General features: G+C 41.3%; 1 protein-coding gene across 2 annotated transcripts in view; it reads left to right on the forward strand.

Annotated features, from left to right (window-relative positions):
• KCNH1 (potassium voltage-gated channel subfamily H member 1) overlaps positions 1–12,035 on the forward strand; it is a gene marked incomplete at its 5' end in the record, with an annotated part of 415,199 nt that overhangs the window by 42,619 nt on the left and 360,545 nt on the right. For both annotated transcript variants that reach the window (XM_082612883.1, XM_082612884.1), the window contains one exon: positions 10,118–10,246. In XM_082612883.1, coding sequence (XP_082469009.1) covers positions 10,118–10,246 — 129 coding nt within the window. The remainder of the gene's footprint in view (positions 1–10,117; positions 10,247–12,035) is intronic.

The raw sequence follows: 12,035 nt of genomic DNA on the forward strand, positions 1-12,035 counted from the left end.
TTAACTTGCTCAAAGTCAACTACACATGTTGGGCATAAAAGGGAGAGAGAGGGAAACATAATTAAAACTGAATTAGTGATTCCACTTGCTATTCTCTTCAGTGGGCATGTACCCCAGAGTGAGTATGAGATGGCAGGGGGGAATCTGCTGTTCCCTCAGCTGCCTCGGGGGCTGAAGGCCTCGTATTGTGAGTATCTCATCGCACTGAGGGTGATTCTGGTATTTCCGGTTCTGTACATTAGGTAGACATGGCCTAGGCATGGAAGCCAGTCAGTTCAACTGATGTTTTTACCAAAGAATCGGCATCTCTTCCCTCCCTGGAGGTTGTGATGGACCTATTGAGAGAGACGCATGCCAGTCTCCAGAGTGGCATGTCAGCCTGGGCATGGACTCTACTTCATGGGTGATGCGAAGGCATTCTCAAGAGCAACTGTGGTCATATGCAACTTCTTCCTTACCCTTTGATTTTAGAAAATACACTCTGTGGAAGGTATGACGCCACTCTATTTAAAAATGTTGAGAGAGCCCTGTGAAGTAGTCATGGCTGACGTTACTTATCTCCATTGTATAACAAGGTAAATTCCTCACCCGAGGTCATGCAGAGCCAGGACCTGGTTTCCAGTGCTTGCTCCATGGCTGTTCTTTCCAGACTGGGTTGGTTTTAGTTGGGGCACAAGGCAGGGCCACCACATATGGTGGTGCAGGCTATACCCTGCATGGGGGCAACCAGAAACCAGTTTGACTGCTAGGCCCTCAGTGCACGCTGGCCTAGAATTGCATCTGTGCTGAGGGAGGAACTTCTCTTTCTAATTTACACAAGGATGTCCAGTGGGCTGGCAGGGGTTTCGTCCAAGGCTAAGCCTGTACATAAAACATTGAGCAGAAATGGATGCAGATAGTGTTGGTTTCTTCCTAGGAACCTGTTCACTGTCCCCAACTCCTCCAAATCCACCCTCACCTGAGGAATTTAGAAACTTTAAATTATTTTTTAAGCCTGGGTATTTTACAGTTGCACCAAATTCTATGTTTTTGTTAATGGCTTTTTATTGACCAACTACAGGCATACCTCAGAGATATTGTAGGTTCGGTTCCACAAATTTTTTGGTTTTCCAGTGCATATAAAAGTTGTTATAGTGGTATACTATAAACATAACTGTCTATTAAGTGTGCAGTAGCATTATGTCTATAAAAAACCAATGTGTATGCCTTAATTAAAATCAATTAATTTTTTGCTAAAAAATGCTAACCATCGTATGAGCCTTCAGTGAGTTGTAATCTTTTTGCTGTAGAGGGTTTGAAATATTGTGAGAATTACCAAAATGTGACACAGAGACATGAAGTGAACAAATGCTGTTGGAAAAATGGCGCCAATAGACTTGCTCAATGCAGGGTTGCTACAGACCTTCAACCTGTTAAAAAAAAATGTGGTGTCTGTGAAGCACAATAAAGCGAGGTCTGACTATACTCTGTCAGACATTAGGCTTGCTCCTAGGAATGCGGTTACGAAAAGACAGACCCAGCTTCTGCTCCCACAGCGTTTGCAGGGGTCGGGGATCACAGTATAGAGCTATAAGTGTTTTGATGGTGACAGCACATGGGGGTTGTCCCTTCACCCTAACTTAGGAGGTCAGGGAAGGAAGTCTTCCTAGCAGGCAGGAAATTCATGCAGAAACTGAAGGATAGTGGGGAGTTAGGCAGAGAGAAGGGCAAAGAGTATCCCAGGATGATGAAAGGCACGCGGAGAGGGCAGTAGGGGAGAGCAGCACTGACATTTGAAGAGACGCAAAGCAGGGCTCCTCAGAGTTTGATAGGATATATAACATCACCTGCAAATCAAAAAAAGTGTATACTTGTATTCAGTAGGTCTGCAGAAGGGCCCAAGATTCTGCTCCAGGTGATGCTAATGCTGCTGGTCCAAGAATCCCACTCTGAGTAGCAAGGACAGAAAGCAGCTGCAATGAAGGCTGACTTCCATGCCTACAGGGTGCGTCTATACCCGGCTGGATCCCCTGCACCCAGCACAGTGCCTGACCCAGAAGGTGTTCACCTGAACTCCTGGAGTAATTAAATCAATCTGTAAATGCATGGGTCACCAATGTAGCTGGAGAGGTTGAGAAGGGCCGATCACACAGCCACGTTAAAGAGTTTAGAATTTGTCTTAAGAGCAGAGGTGGTGGGGACAGAGGGTGGCGTGAGAGGCGTTGAGTGGTTTTAAGCAGGGTTAAGTGTGTAATAATAAGATTTTCATTAAAGAGAGATGACTCCATTAGAGAGTGGAGATGGAATGCATCGTAGGAGACCAGAGGTGGGAGACCTGTTAGGAATCACCGCGGCGGTGGCCTGCTGGGGGAGCGGTGGGGAAGAGGCAGCTGCGAAGGAGAGGTGGGAAATGGGAGGAAATGGGGAAATGGGAGGAGGCTGAGCCTAGGGACTTGCCAGTGGAGCCCACTGACTGGCAAGTGTCTAGCACACAGCCCAGCCCAGAGGAGGCGCTCGGCACATGTTTGCTGAGTGACTTTGAAAGGAACTTGACAGTTACAAAGAAACAGATGAGTGACCCAAGAGTATGTGATTCAGAGTGAGGGCTTCGGAGCCAAGGAGCAAGCCTTGTGGGGCTGAACCGACCAGCTGGCCCGGGAGGAGCAGACTGAACAGAGATCGATGGGAAGAGAGAGGGGAGGAGGCAGGTTTGCTTCTACTTTCACAATTTGTAGTTCAATAGATTGAAACTTTCAGCGTTTTAAAGCAGTATGGAGTCCCGTGGGGGAAATGCCACCCCATTTGAGATTTTAAAATGTGAAATGTCATCATTTAAAGGAAGGTTTTTTTCTTTTTTCTCTGATTTTTTAAAATTAATGCATTTTTACTATGGAGAACACGTATGAAGGCTTAAAGAAGAAAATCAATCACCCTAAAGACTCAAAGACTTGGAGAAATGCTACCATCCTATTAACATTTTGGTGTTTTGTCTTGCACATGTTACATAGTTGAGACTTTGACATGTATGCAATTTGAAATTGTACATTTATTTAATTTTTTATCATAAAAATATCCTTATCATTAAAATTCCCCATAAATATAATTTAGAAGGAATTTTATTAACACTTCCTTTATTGTTAGATATTTATGAGGCTCTAAATTTTCTTGATTAAATATAATGTTTAGGTGAAGATCTTCGTGCAAAGATATTAGTCGACATTCTGAAATATTTCCTAGAAGTTGAAAATTACTGTGTTTAAGAATGTGAACCAAGGTTCCTGAGACATTTTGCCAAATTGGGTTCCAGAATTGAACGCATTTCCAAGTTCACTTGCAGACTGTGAGTGTCTGACTCATTGAATTGCTCTAGCACCGAACAGATTGCCTATAATTACATTTTTTTGTTTAATGAGTATTTTTAATGCTAGTGAGAGTGAAGTATTTTTCCTATTTAATATCCATTTAAAATTACTTTTTTATGTTAATTGTTCAGATTTTTTGCCCATATGTTCTATTTAATTCTTGTGATTTTCTTATTGATTTTTTTATAAACTCTTAATAAATTGTTTTGATTCTCCCCACTCCCATTCTTTAGTATTTACAAGGATAACTTTGTAGAAAGGATCTGCTAGTGATAGGCATTCATGTTTATTTTACCTTTTGGGGAGTTGGAAGTAATTAGCAGAAGGCTTCATGGTGTGTTTTGGAATGAGTGTGTGTAATACTATTACCTATCTTGGAGACTGGCTTATTTGAAAGGTTTCGTTCTATCTATTGGCCAGTCTGACCAGTAAACCTGGGCATTTTGGAATTGCTATATATTTTGTATTGTGACTTAACTCATTCTCAGTATGCTGGATAATTTTCTTATATCAATGACAGTCATCATTCATGAACTCATTCAGCAAATATTTAGGTGGCCACTTTTGGGCTGGCCAATTAGTTTTTCTATTTTTCGAACAAGAAAGTTAAGAAGTATCAGCCCTGAGTGAAATCAGTCCACCCTCTGGATAACAACCCCCAGCATTTGACTAACTCCACAATTCATGGTGTGGCTGGGGGCCCTGGTTTGGGAGCTGTGGATCAGCTTCTCCAGCAGAGAAGCCCAGGGAAAGGCAGCTTAGAGCAAGAGAAGCTGCCGGCTAAGTCCTTATTGATTACCTACTGCAGGCCTGTGGGTTTGAGCCAAAGAGATCCACGTATAAGAAACCGACTCTGCCTTTGAGGAGGTGACAATCTGTCGTGAAGACAAATCTAATAGGAAACAGTCGTCTTTTGCCTGTTTTACCAATAGATTGTCCTTTACTTATTCAGTACTAGAAGCTGCTTACATGTGAGGGATATTGATCCTAAATCACACACATATTGAAAACAATTTTGCCTATTAAAATTTTTTCTCTTTAATTAAAGACTTTTTAAATACCATATAGAAGTAAAAAATGTTTGTCAGTCTTTTCCTTTATGGTTCTGACCTTTATATAATACTTAGGAACTCTTCTCCTTACCTAAATAATAAAAATATTCTTCCATTTTTCCTTCTGTTACTTTTATAGCACTGTTTATTATCATCCAGCTCTTTCTTTCCAATTTGAAATGCTCTTTTTAAATATGCTAAGTTCTCACACATTTCATGGGTTTGTGTCTCTCCTCTTTTTCCTTATTAGCTATGTGAGTTTGGTTAAAATGCTTTCCCACTTGGGTTGTCCATATTTAAATTGGGGATTATGTCACAGTAGCAATTCCACTTCACAGAGTTGTTATGAAAGGTAAACCATGATGTGTCAGGGTTTGGCCCCACTGGAAGCACTCAGTAAATGATATTATTGTCTTCATTATTGCTTGTTTTAGGGTCATTGCCAATGGCTCCTAGTTACTATAGTAGGTAGTCCCTGTCATACGTTTTCTCTTCAAAAATTTCTTGGCTGTTCTTCTACCTTTACTTTTCTATTTGAATTGAATGTCAATTCATCAAGCTCTGAGAAAAACAAATGAAAAAAGGAACAGTTGAGATTCTGAATGAAATTGCATTAAATTTATATATTAAAAAGGGAGGTTTTTTTTTTAAAAAAAAGGGAGGTTTGACATCTTGCAGAATTGATTCTTTTAATCTACAAACAGTGTAACTCTCTCCATTTATTGAGGCTTTATTTTTTGCCCTTCAATGAAATTTAAATTACATGGAGGCTTAAGCATTGAATTTTCTACCTTTTCCCTTGTTATGGTTGAGACTGGCCCTTTTCCTTATGAACAGGTGGAGGCAGCTTTGGAGTTTCATTAAACACCTTAAGATACATTCTCTTTTAAAGTCATATGAACATCCCTGTGAGGTGAGATTGAACATTTTAACCTTATAGGTAAAGAATTTAAAAGGAAGGAAGAAAGGAAAGTAATAGTTTTAAATATCTGTGTATCACCGTACATTTTAACTTAGTCTAAAGTAGGTCTATTATTCCCATTTTACAAATAAGGAAACTGATTCTGAGAGAAGTTAAAGTGGCGTGGCCAAGACATAAAATAAATGAAGAGATAGGGCTCAAACACAGGGCCTGGGATTCTGAATCAGATGTTTTAATGGCCAGTGGTCACTACTTCCCCCCTCATGCTCTCTCATCCTGTCTACACTTGTCATTTGTCCCAATAAAGTTGACTCAAATCCTATTGGTCTGTTTCCTGGGGCTGACTGCCATTCTCTAGTCTAGTTTCTGGACCCATCGGAATGGCCCAGCACATGCAACCCTTCTCAAGAGCCAATCACAGTGGCTTGGTCAATTCTGTTGCTGTCAAACGTGGCCTGGATGCCTGGCTCTAGAGAGTACCTGGGAGGAGGTCCAGGGTAGGAGGCCAAAAATTCTCTCATACACCTGAGCCTTGCTGTTTTGTTATCTGACTGTTGTGGTTGAGAAACCCTATAGCCAGGTTAGGTTGTCAGGTTCATTACTGCATAACCCAAGGGAGCTACGTAAGGGATGACCATCACAGAGTGACCAGAAGGAGGAGCCTGACCTGGAACTCCCCTTCTACTGGGCATCCTCATCCAGGAGAGAGCTGCAGCCTTTGCCATCGGTAGGATGTGTTTCTCCTGGATTTGTATATTGATCTGCCTTTAATAGAAAATTTATCATTGACCCTTTGTTCCTTTTTTCAGAAACAGGGCATTAAGTACTTGCTTTTCTTGGTTTTTCCCAGAATTTTAACCTCTTCCTGATTGTGTGTGTGTGTGTGTGTGTGTGTGTGTGTGTATGTGTGAGTGATTATTTGTGCATTCATTGTCTCTCTTTTGTCCTGATGGAATGGATGCTGCTGCAGAATCTGGGCTGTAGGAGAGGTCCCTGGAGGCCAACTGCTCGGGTGTCTGCCCCCGGGCAGGTCTTTATTTGAATGGAGCCAAAGGGTTCCTGAATATCCCTGGGTGCATCCAGAGGGGTGTAAAGGAAACTGGGTGGGTGGGGCTCTGGGCTCTGAATAGTTCATGTTTGCTTGAAGAAACTGTTTCATTTACTGAGACTTAGTTAAAAACGCTTCGCTCTTAAAAAGCGAAAGGTTGAAATGACTGGTCTGTGCTATCTAAGAGGGACTCACAGTCTTTTTTGGAAGAATTTCAGAAATGAAAATTTAAACCCATTCTTCATTCCTAGATTGTTTGGGTGTGACAATTTGGGAGAGAGGCAGGTCTGAGTAACTGTGAAGACACTGGAAGTAGGATTTATTTCTTTGAAACTCAGCAAGCATTCCTAGAGCTTGTTGAGTTTCACCGCTGCAGGCCAGTGCCTCCTGGGGTTGAGCATCATAATGGCCTATGTGACGCCCCATGGGTAGCACTGCATTGGATGCCATTGGAATAGGGGTGCAGGACCATCAGACAGAGGAAGTAAATCAGTTCTTCTGCCCTTGGAGTGCATAATGAATTATTTACAGAAATAGTCTTCAACTGTTAAGCTTTGAAGGGACCCAATACATTCTTTTCCCGCCTGTGGTCAGAAACAATTGGGAGAGATACAGGAATCAGGCAGATGGAGGTTAAAATACCACCTTTATGACTAGTAAAGCAGATTATTGCTTGTTTTAGGGTCATTGCCAATGGCTCCTAGTTACTATAGTAGGTAGTCCCTGTCATACGTTTTCTCTTCAAAAATTTCTTGGCTGTTCTTCTACCTTTACTTTTCTATTTGAATTGAATGTCAATTCATCAAGCTCTGAGAAAAACAAATGAAAAAGGAACAATTAGTAAAGCAGATTCTAGAAAATGTAGTTTATATCTGTGGGCAGGTGAGTTTCTAAAAGTGAATCCTAGAATCAGACTTACCCACCCAACCCAGTTAACACCAGAGAACCACAGGCTTCTCCTCCTACCAGCAATCCCCCCTGCCCTTTGACTTCTCCCCTAACATTTATAGAATGGGGAAGTAGAGCAGAATTCACACTAATCTCTAAGCAGAGGAGGAGAAGTGGCCAGGCTACACATGTCCAATTCTTGTCCCTCAAATTGCCAACCCAGGGAAAAGGCCTGGAGTGTTACACTGAAAGATGTCCCTCCACGAGGAAACACCAGTAGGAGAAAAGAGGTTCCTGCCCTCAACAAGCCCAAGTGATCAGCCGGCGAGGAACTTTTAAAGTAATACATACTGACTCTATGAATTTTCGGCACAAGAAACATATTTAGATATTGAAATGGAATGATCAGAGTAGCATGCATTTAGTCAGGGAACATTTCTGGAAGGAAGCAATGGGCACAGTGTGGTGGAGAGAGGCACATAGCTTTAAACAGATTGACCTGTTGAAATGGAGGAAAGTTCACAGGGAGCTTGAACTATGGTAAAATGAAAAAGGCCTCCCAATATGACAAATACAGTAGTTCTTGTGATCTGGGAGATGTGGGTTAGTGTCATCAGTCCTAGTAGTCATAAAGATTAGATGGCACAGTCCCAAGTGGAACAAGTTCATAGATATCAGGCCCAGCTGGTACAGCACAGGGGATGGCCCATAGGCGGCAGCTGTGAAGGGAATGGTTCTGGGGATTGCAGCAAGACGAGGCTCCTGGTGTTAGACAATGTGAGTGCGGGGCCTCTCTTCTGATTTATTACTAGTTTGGTAAATTTGGAGTGCTTTCTTGTTTACCCAGCTGAGAGAATTTTGCTTAGTTTTCTTTAGAGCAAAAAGAAAAGTTTTTTTTCCTCTTTTTGTCTTACCAGCTAGGATACAACTGAGAGTTGTGGGTACGTGGGCTCGATTGGTGTGATGCTTTCTTTTTAGTTTTCTGTTGCTTAATTGAAAGTGGTTTAAAACCCACTGCAGGTTCTGAGGAGGATACTGGGAGGAATAGCAACACAGATCTTCCAAAATCAGTGGATAACTCAGAGACCATATTCTTTTTGATTTTGGAACACTATGTGTGATTTTTTTTTTTTTTTTTTGGCCGTGCCAGTCAGCTTGTGGGATCTTAGTTCCCCAACCAGGGATCAAACCCAGGGCCTCGGCAGTGAAAGTGCAGAGTCCTAACCACTGGACCACCAGGGAATTCCCCTGATTTTTGTAAGGTGGATTTTCCTTTCAAAGCACACTTTTCTTTAGGGTGACACTATAATGTATTTGTCTTCTAAGAATACCCAGAAACCAGCAGCTAAAAAGGGAAGGGGAAGTAGATAGAGGTTTAAAATTAACTGTGGATGAATATATAGATAATCAAGATTTAAGGAGAAAGTATTCCTATCTGATCCATTTGCTGCCTGTTTGTACATTGTGGGGTTATTCATACTTACATATGAATAAGTGGTATAGTCAGGTGTATAATCTTGTAATTGTTAAGTAAAATTGGTTAATCCTAATGTTAATCAGAGATGTCTCTCTGTCCTTGTTGTATAGTATAGAGTTTGATGTGTGCAGGCAGAGAGACCCTGGTGACCTTTTGGGGCTCTATTTCCATCTCCAATATTCAGTGAGTTGTTTGCTTGCTATCTCCTAAAATAAAATATGTAAAATGCTGAGCACAGCACCTGGTACATAGAAAGCTTCTCTAATACTTAACAACATGGGGAAATATTTACTGTATTTTAATTTGAAAATGGTTATAAAATAGTATGTAAAGCATTATCCCGGTTATGCAAAATTCAACAAATAGTTATTAAGTTCTTGTATGCCAGATGCTGTTTTAGGAATGGGGATACAAGAACAAGATGGGGTGAACACACCATTGCTTTGTGCCCCATTTAATTTTGTATCACAGAAGAGATTGATACATCTTGCTGTGATGTCCTCAATTGATAGAAAACATCTGTTTCTTTTCCTTCTTTTTTTTTTTGTTTTTGGAAGCCAGAGACTGACTTTGTACAGATATTTTTCCACAGATACCTGAGTGGGTGACCTCTCTGAGAAGTCAGTCAGATGAGCCCTGCCCACCTTCTCCTTCTGTGGTTTAGGGCAGTGCTTTGGAAGAGCTCATTTAGCCCCCAGTTTAGCTCAGGAGCAAGGATTGGAAGTTGAAACATTCATTGAGCTTCCTACAGTACTAAGTAATCACAGCTGAAACCCACCTGGAAACTCCCTTTCTGGGGGAGCCTTTGGGAGGAGAATCATTGTGGTGATTCTTTTCCTTCCTCAGTGTGTCCTTATTTGCCTTTGTATAGGACCTTTGGGAATTTTATTCTGGGGAGAGAGATTTAGAAACATAGTTTCTAGCCCATGGTCCATTGAGCCAAATTGATGGATTCCCAAGCTGAATTTTGGCACTGGGAGCTTTTAGCAATGGAAATTTGAGTTTCATGGTCGGCCGGCCATGGCCGGCAATACCCAAACTGGCCCCTACTCTTTACTTGTTCACTACATGGTCTAAGGTAAGTCTTTAGGTCTCTGTACCTTAGATTGGGAGGGATTTTCAACCCATTTTCTAATCATTTTACAAGGGTTAAGAAATCTGCACTTACAAAATTATTTGAACAGGAGAAAACTCCCCACTGAGTAGTTACTATGAAAGTTTTTATTCCAGCAAGAGGAAAAATTAATGGTGTAAAACCCAGTCCCTGAAGGAATGAAATGCTTCTAAAAATGAACTAATATTTGTACCTATTCATTCCCAAGTCTTTACTTCCATAGCCCCTCAAATGAGAATACAAATTACTGACCAACCTTTTGGTATTTCTTTCAGGGACACCTGTGTGGTTCTTTGTGAAAATTGCTCCAATTCGAAATGAACAGGATAAAGTGGTTTTATTTCTTTGCACTTTCAGTGACATAACAGCTTTCAAACAGCCAATTGAGGATGATTCATGTAAAGGTTTGTAATTCTGATTTGTACAAATAATTTTATGCCTTTTTCATTTTTTTGCCTATAGTGTGACTCTCGTTACAGAAAATTTGAGGTTGCCAAGGCAATCTCTGCACAAGGATCAAGATTTAAACTTTAATTTGTGTTGGGTAAAGCATTGTATCGTTCTGGAATGTATTGAGGGAAAAGAAAGTGAGAAAAAAAGCTTTGGTTAGGAAGGCATTTGAATCAATTTCATACCTTTGTTCATTAACCCTTTCCAAGTAGACAGAAGAAGGTAACTGGGCCCCTCTGGTATTGTCAGAATCTTTGCAGGTTTTCACACGACAGATGTCAGTCACCCAAATGTGGGAGTTCATGGTCACAGTCATCTTATTTCTATATAAACTTCTTTAGATTTGACTGAGTTCTAGCATTTTAATAGTGTTAAAGTAGATTTTAGTACATCTCTGCCTCTGTGGTTGGTTAAGTCTGTGACTGGTTAATTCATTGGAAACATGGCATTAATGAGGCCAGTAACATTCCCATATGGGTCATTTAATCAGCTCTGGGACCACAGATTTTAGCACTCACCTCAGCCATAACACATGCATGTATTGTTTAAATAACACTGGGGACCTAGGAGAGGAGATGGCTCAGGATTTCTAGAACAACTGTACTCCCGAAGAGGTCCAGCTCATCAGGAAGTACAGAAGCTGTCATTCCCAGAGGTTTGAGATTAGGAGGTATCACAGCAGTCTTTTCCAACCCCCTGAAGATAACCAAGAGGCCAGGAGCTCTTTCACGTCCCAGTGTCTCTTGGCTCTGCGGCTGATTTTCCGGCTCTACCAGAGAACGCTACTCCTTGCAGTTTTCTGAGACGCAGCAGAGAGATAAAAGTGGAGTTCATGGGAGAGTCAAACTGGGGCATGTTATCCTCGATGTGACAAAATTGTGATTGTTAAATGGCAAGAAATAAAAAACATTCTGTGGCTGCTCCCTTTGGGGCTGTGTCCTCTGAGGATATTTAAAATCCTACCACATTTGGATGCTAATATTTATAGAGTTCAATACGCAATGCTGTGTATACCAGTGCATCCTATTTTTTTTTAACTATCTATAGCTCAGTAAATCAATCATAGCCTGCCTTTGGGGTTCAAGACCAGAGCAGATGTAAATAAAGTCTCTTAACTTGTCTCACCCTCCGGCAGTCTCCTTTTCTCCTGCAGATTTATGATTCCCTGATTTCTAGCTTCTGACTTGAAGATTCCTCAGTGCAGTAGCTCTTACACAGCGATAGGCTCACTCATGATGAGTGTCATCTTGCTACCATCTAGAAAGGCCGTTTACTTTTTTAACTGAATAAACTCATAAATAGCATTTTAAAGGTTATCTGATAGTTTCACAATTATTTTTGCAAGTTTTCTCTGAAAAAGGTGAACTAGGGGATGTAGTTGAGTCAGAATGTTTTCTTATCATTACCACTGGAACATTTTCAGGTGACATGAGGGATTGTGTAGTAGGAAAGGCAGAGTTAACCGAGAATGCTCCCTGCATGCCACCTAGGTGTCTGCCTGGCATTCTCATGAAACCTGAAAGAAAAGATAAATCTGATCGACGCCGTGGGACTCACTGAGGTTTATTTTCCAGGAATAAAGTGCTCTACTGCATTTTTCCTGCCTCACTGATGTATTTCCCTTGCTGATAAGGGTTTTGGTGGATGTGCGCATGCGCGCGCGCGCGCGCGCGCGCACACACACACACACACACACACACACACACACACACACCCTATTCCCTGTTAGCCAAGGGAACCAGA

The sequence above is a fragment of the Mesoplodon mirus genome (assembly GCF_964341445.2).
Source record: "Mesoplodon mirus genome assembly, chromosome: 3".
NCBI classification, from domain to species: domain Eukaryota; kingdom Metazoa; phylum Chordata; class Mammalia; order Artiodactyla; family Ziphiidae; genus Mesoplodon; species Mesoplodon mirus.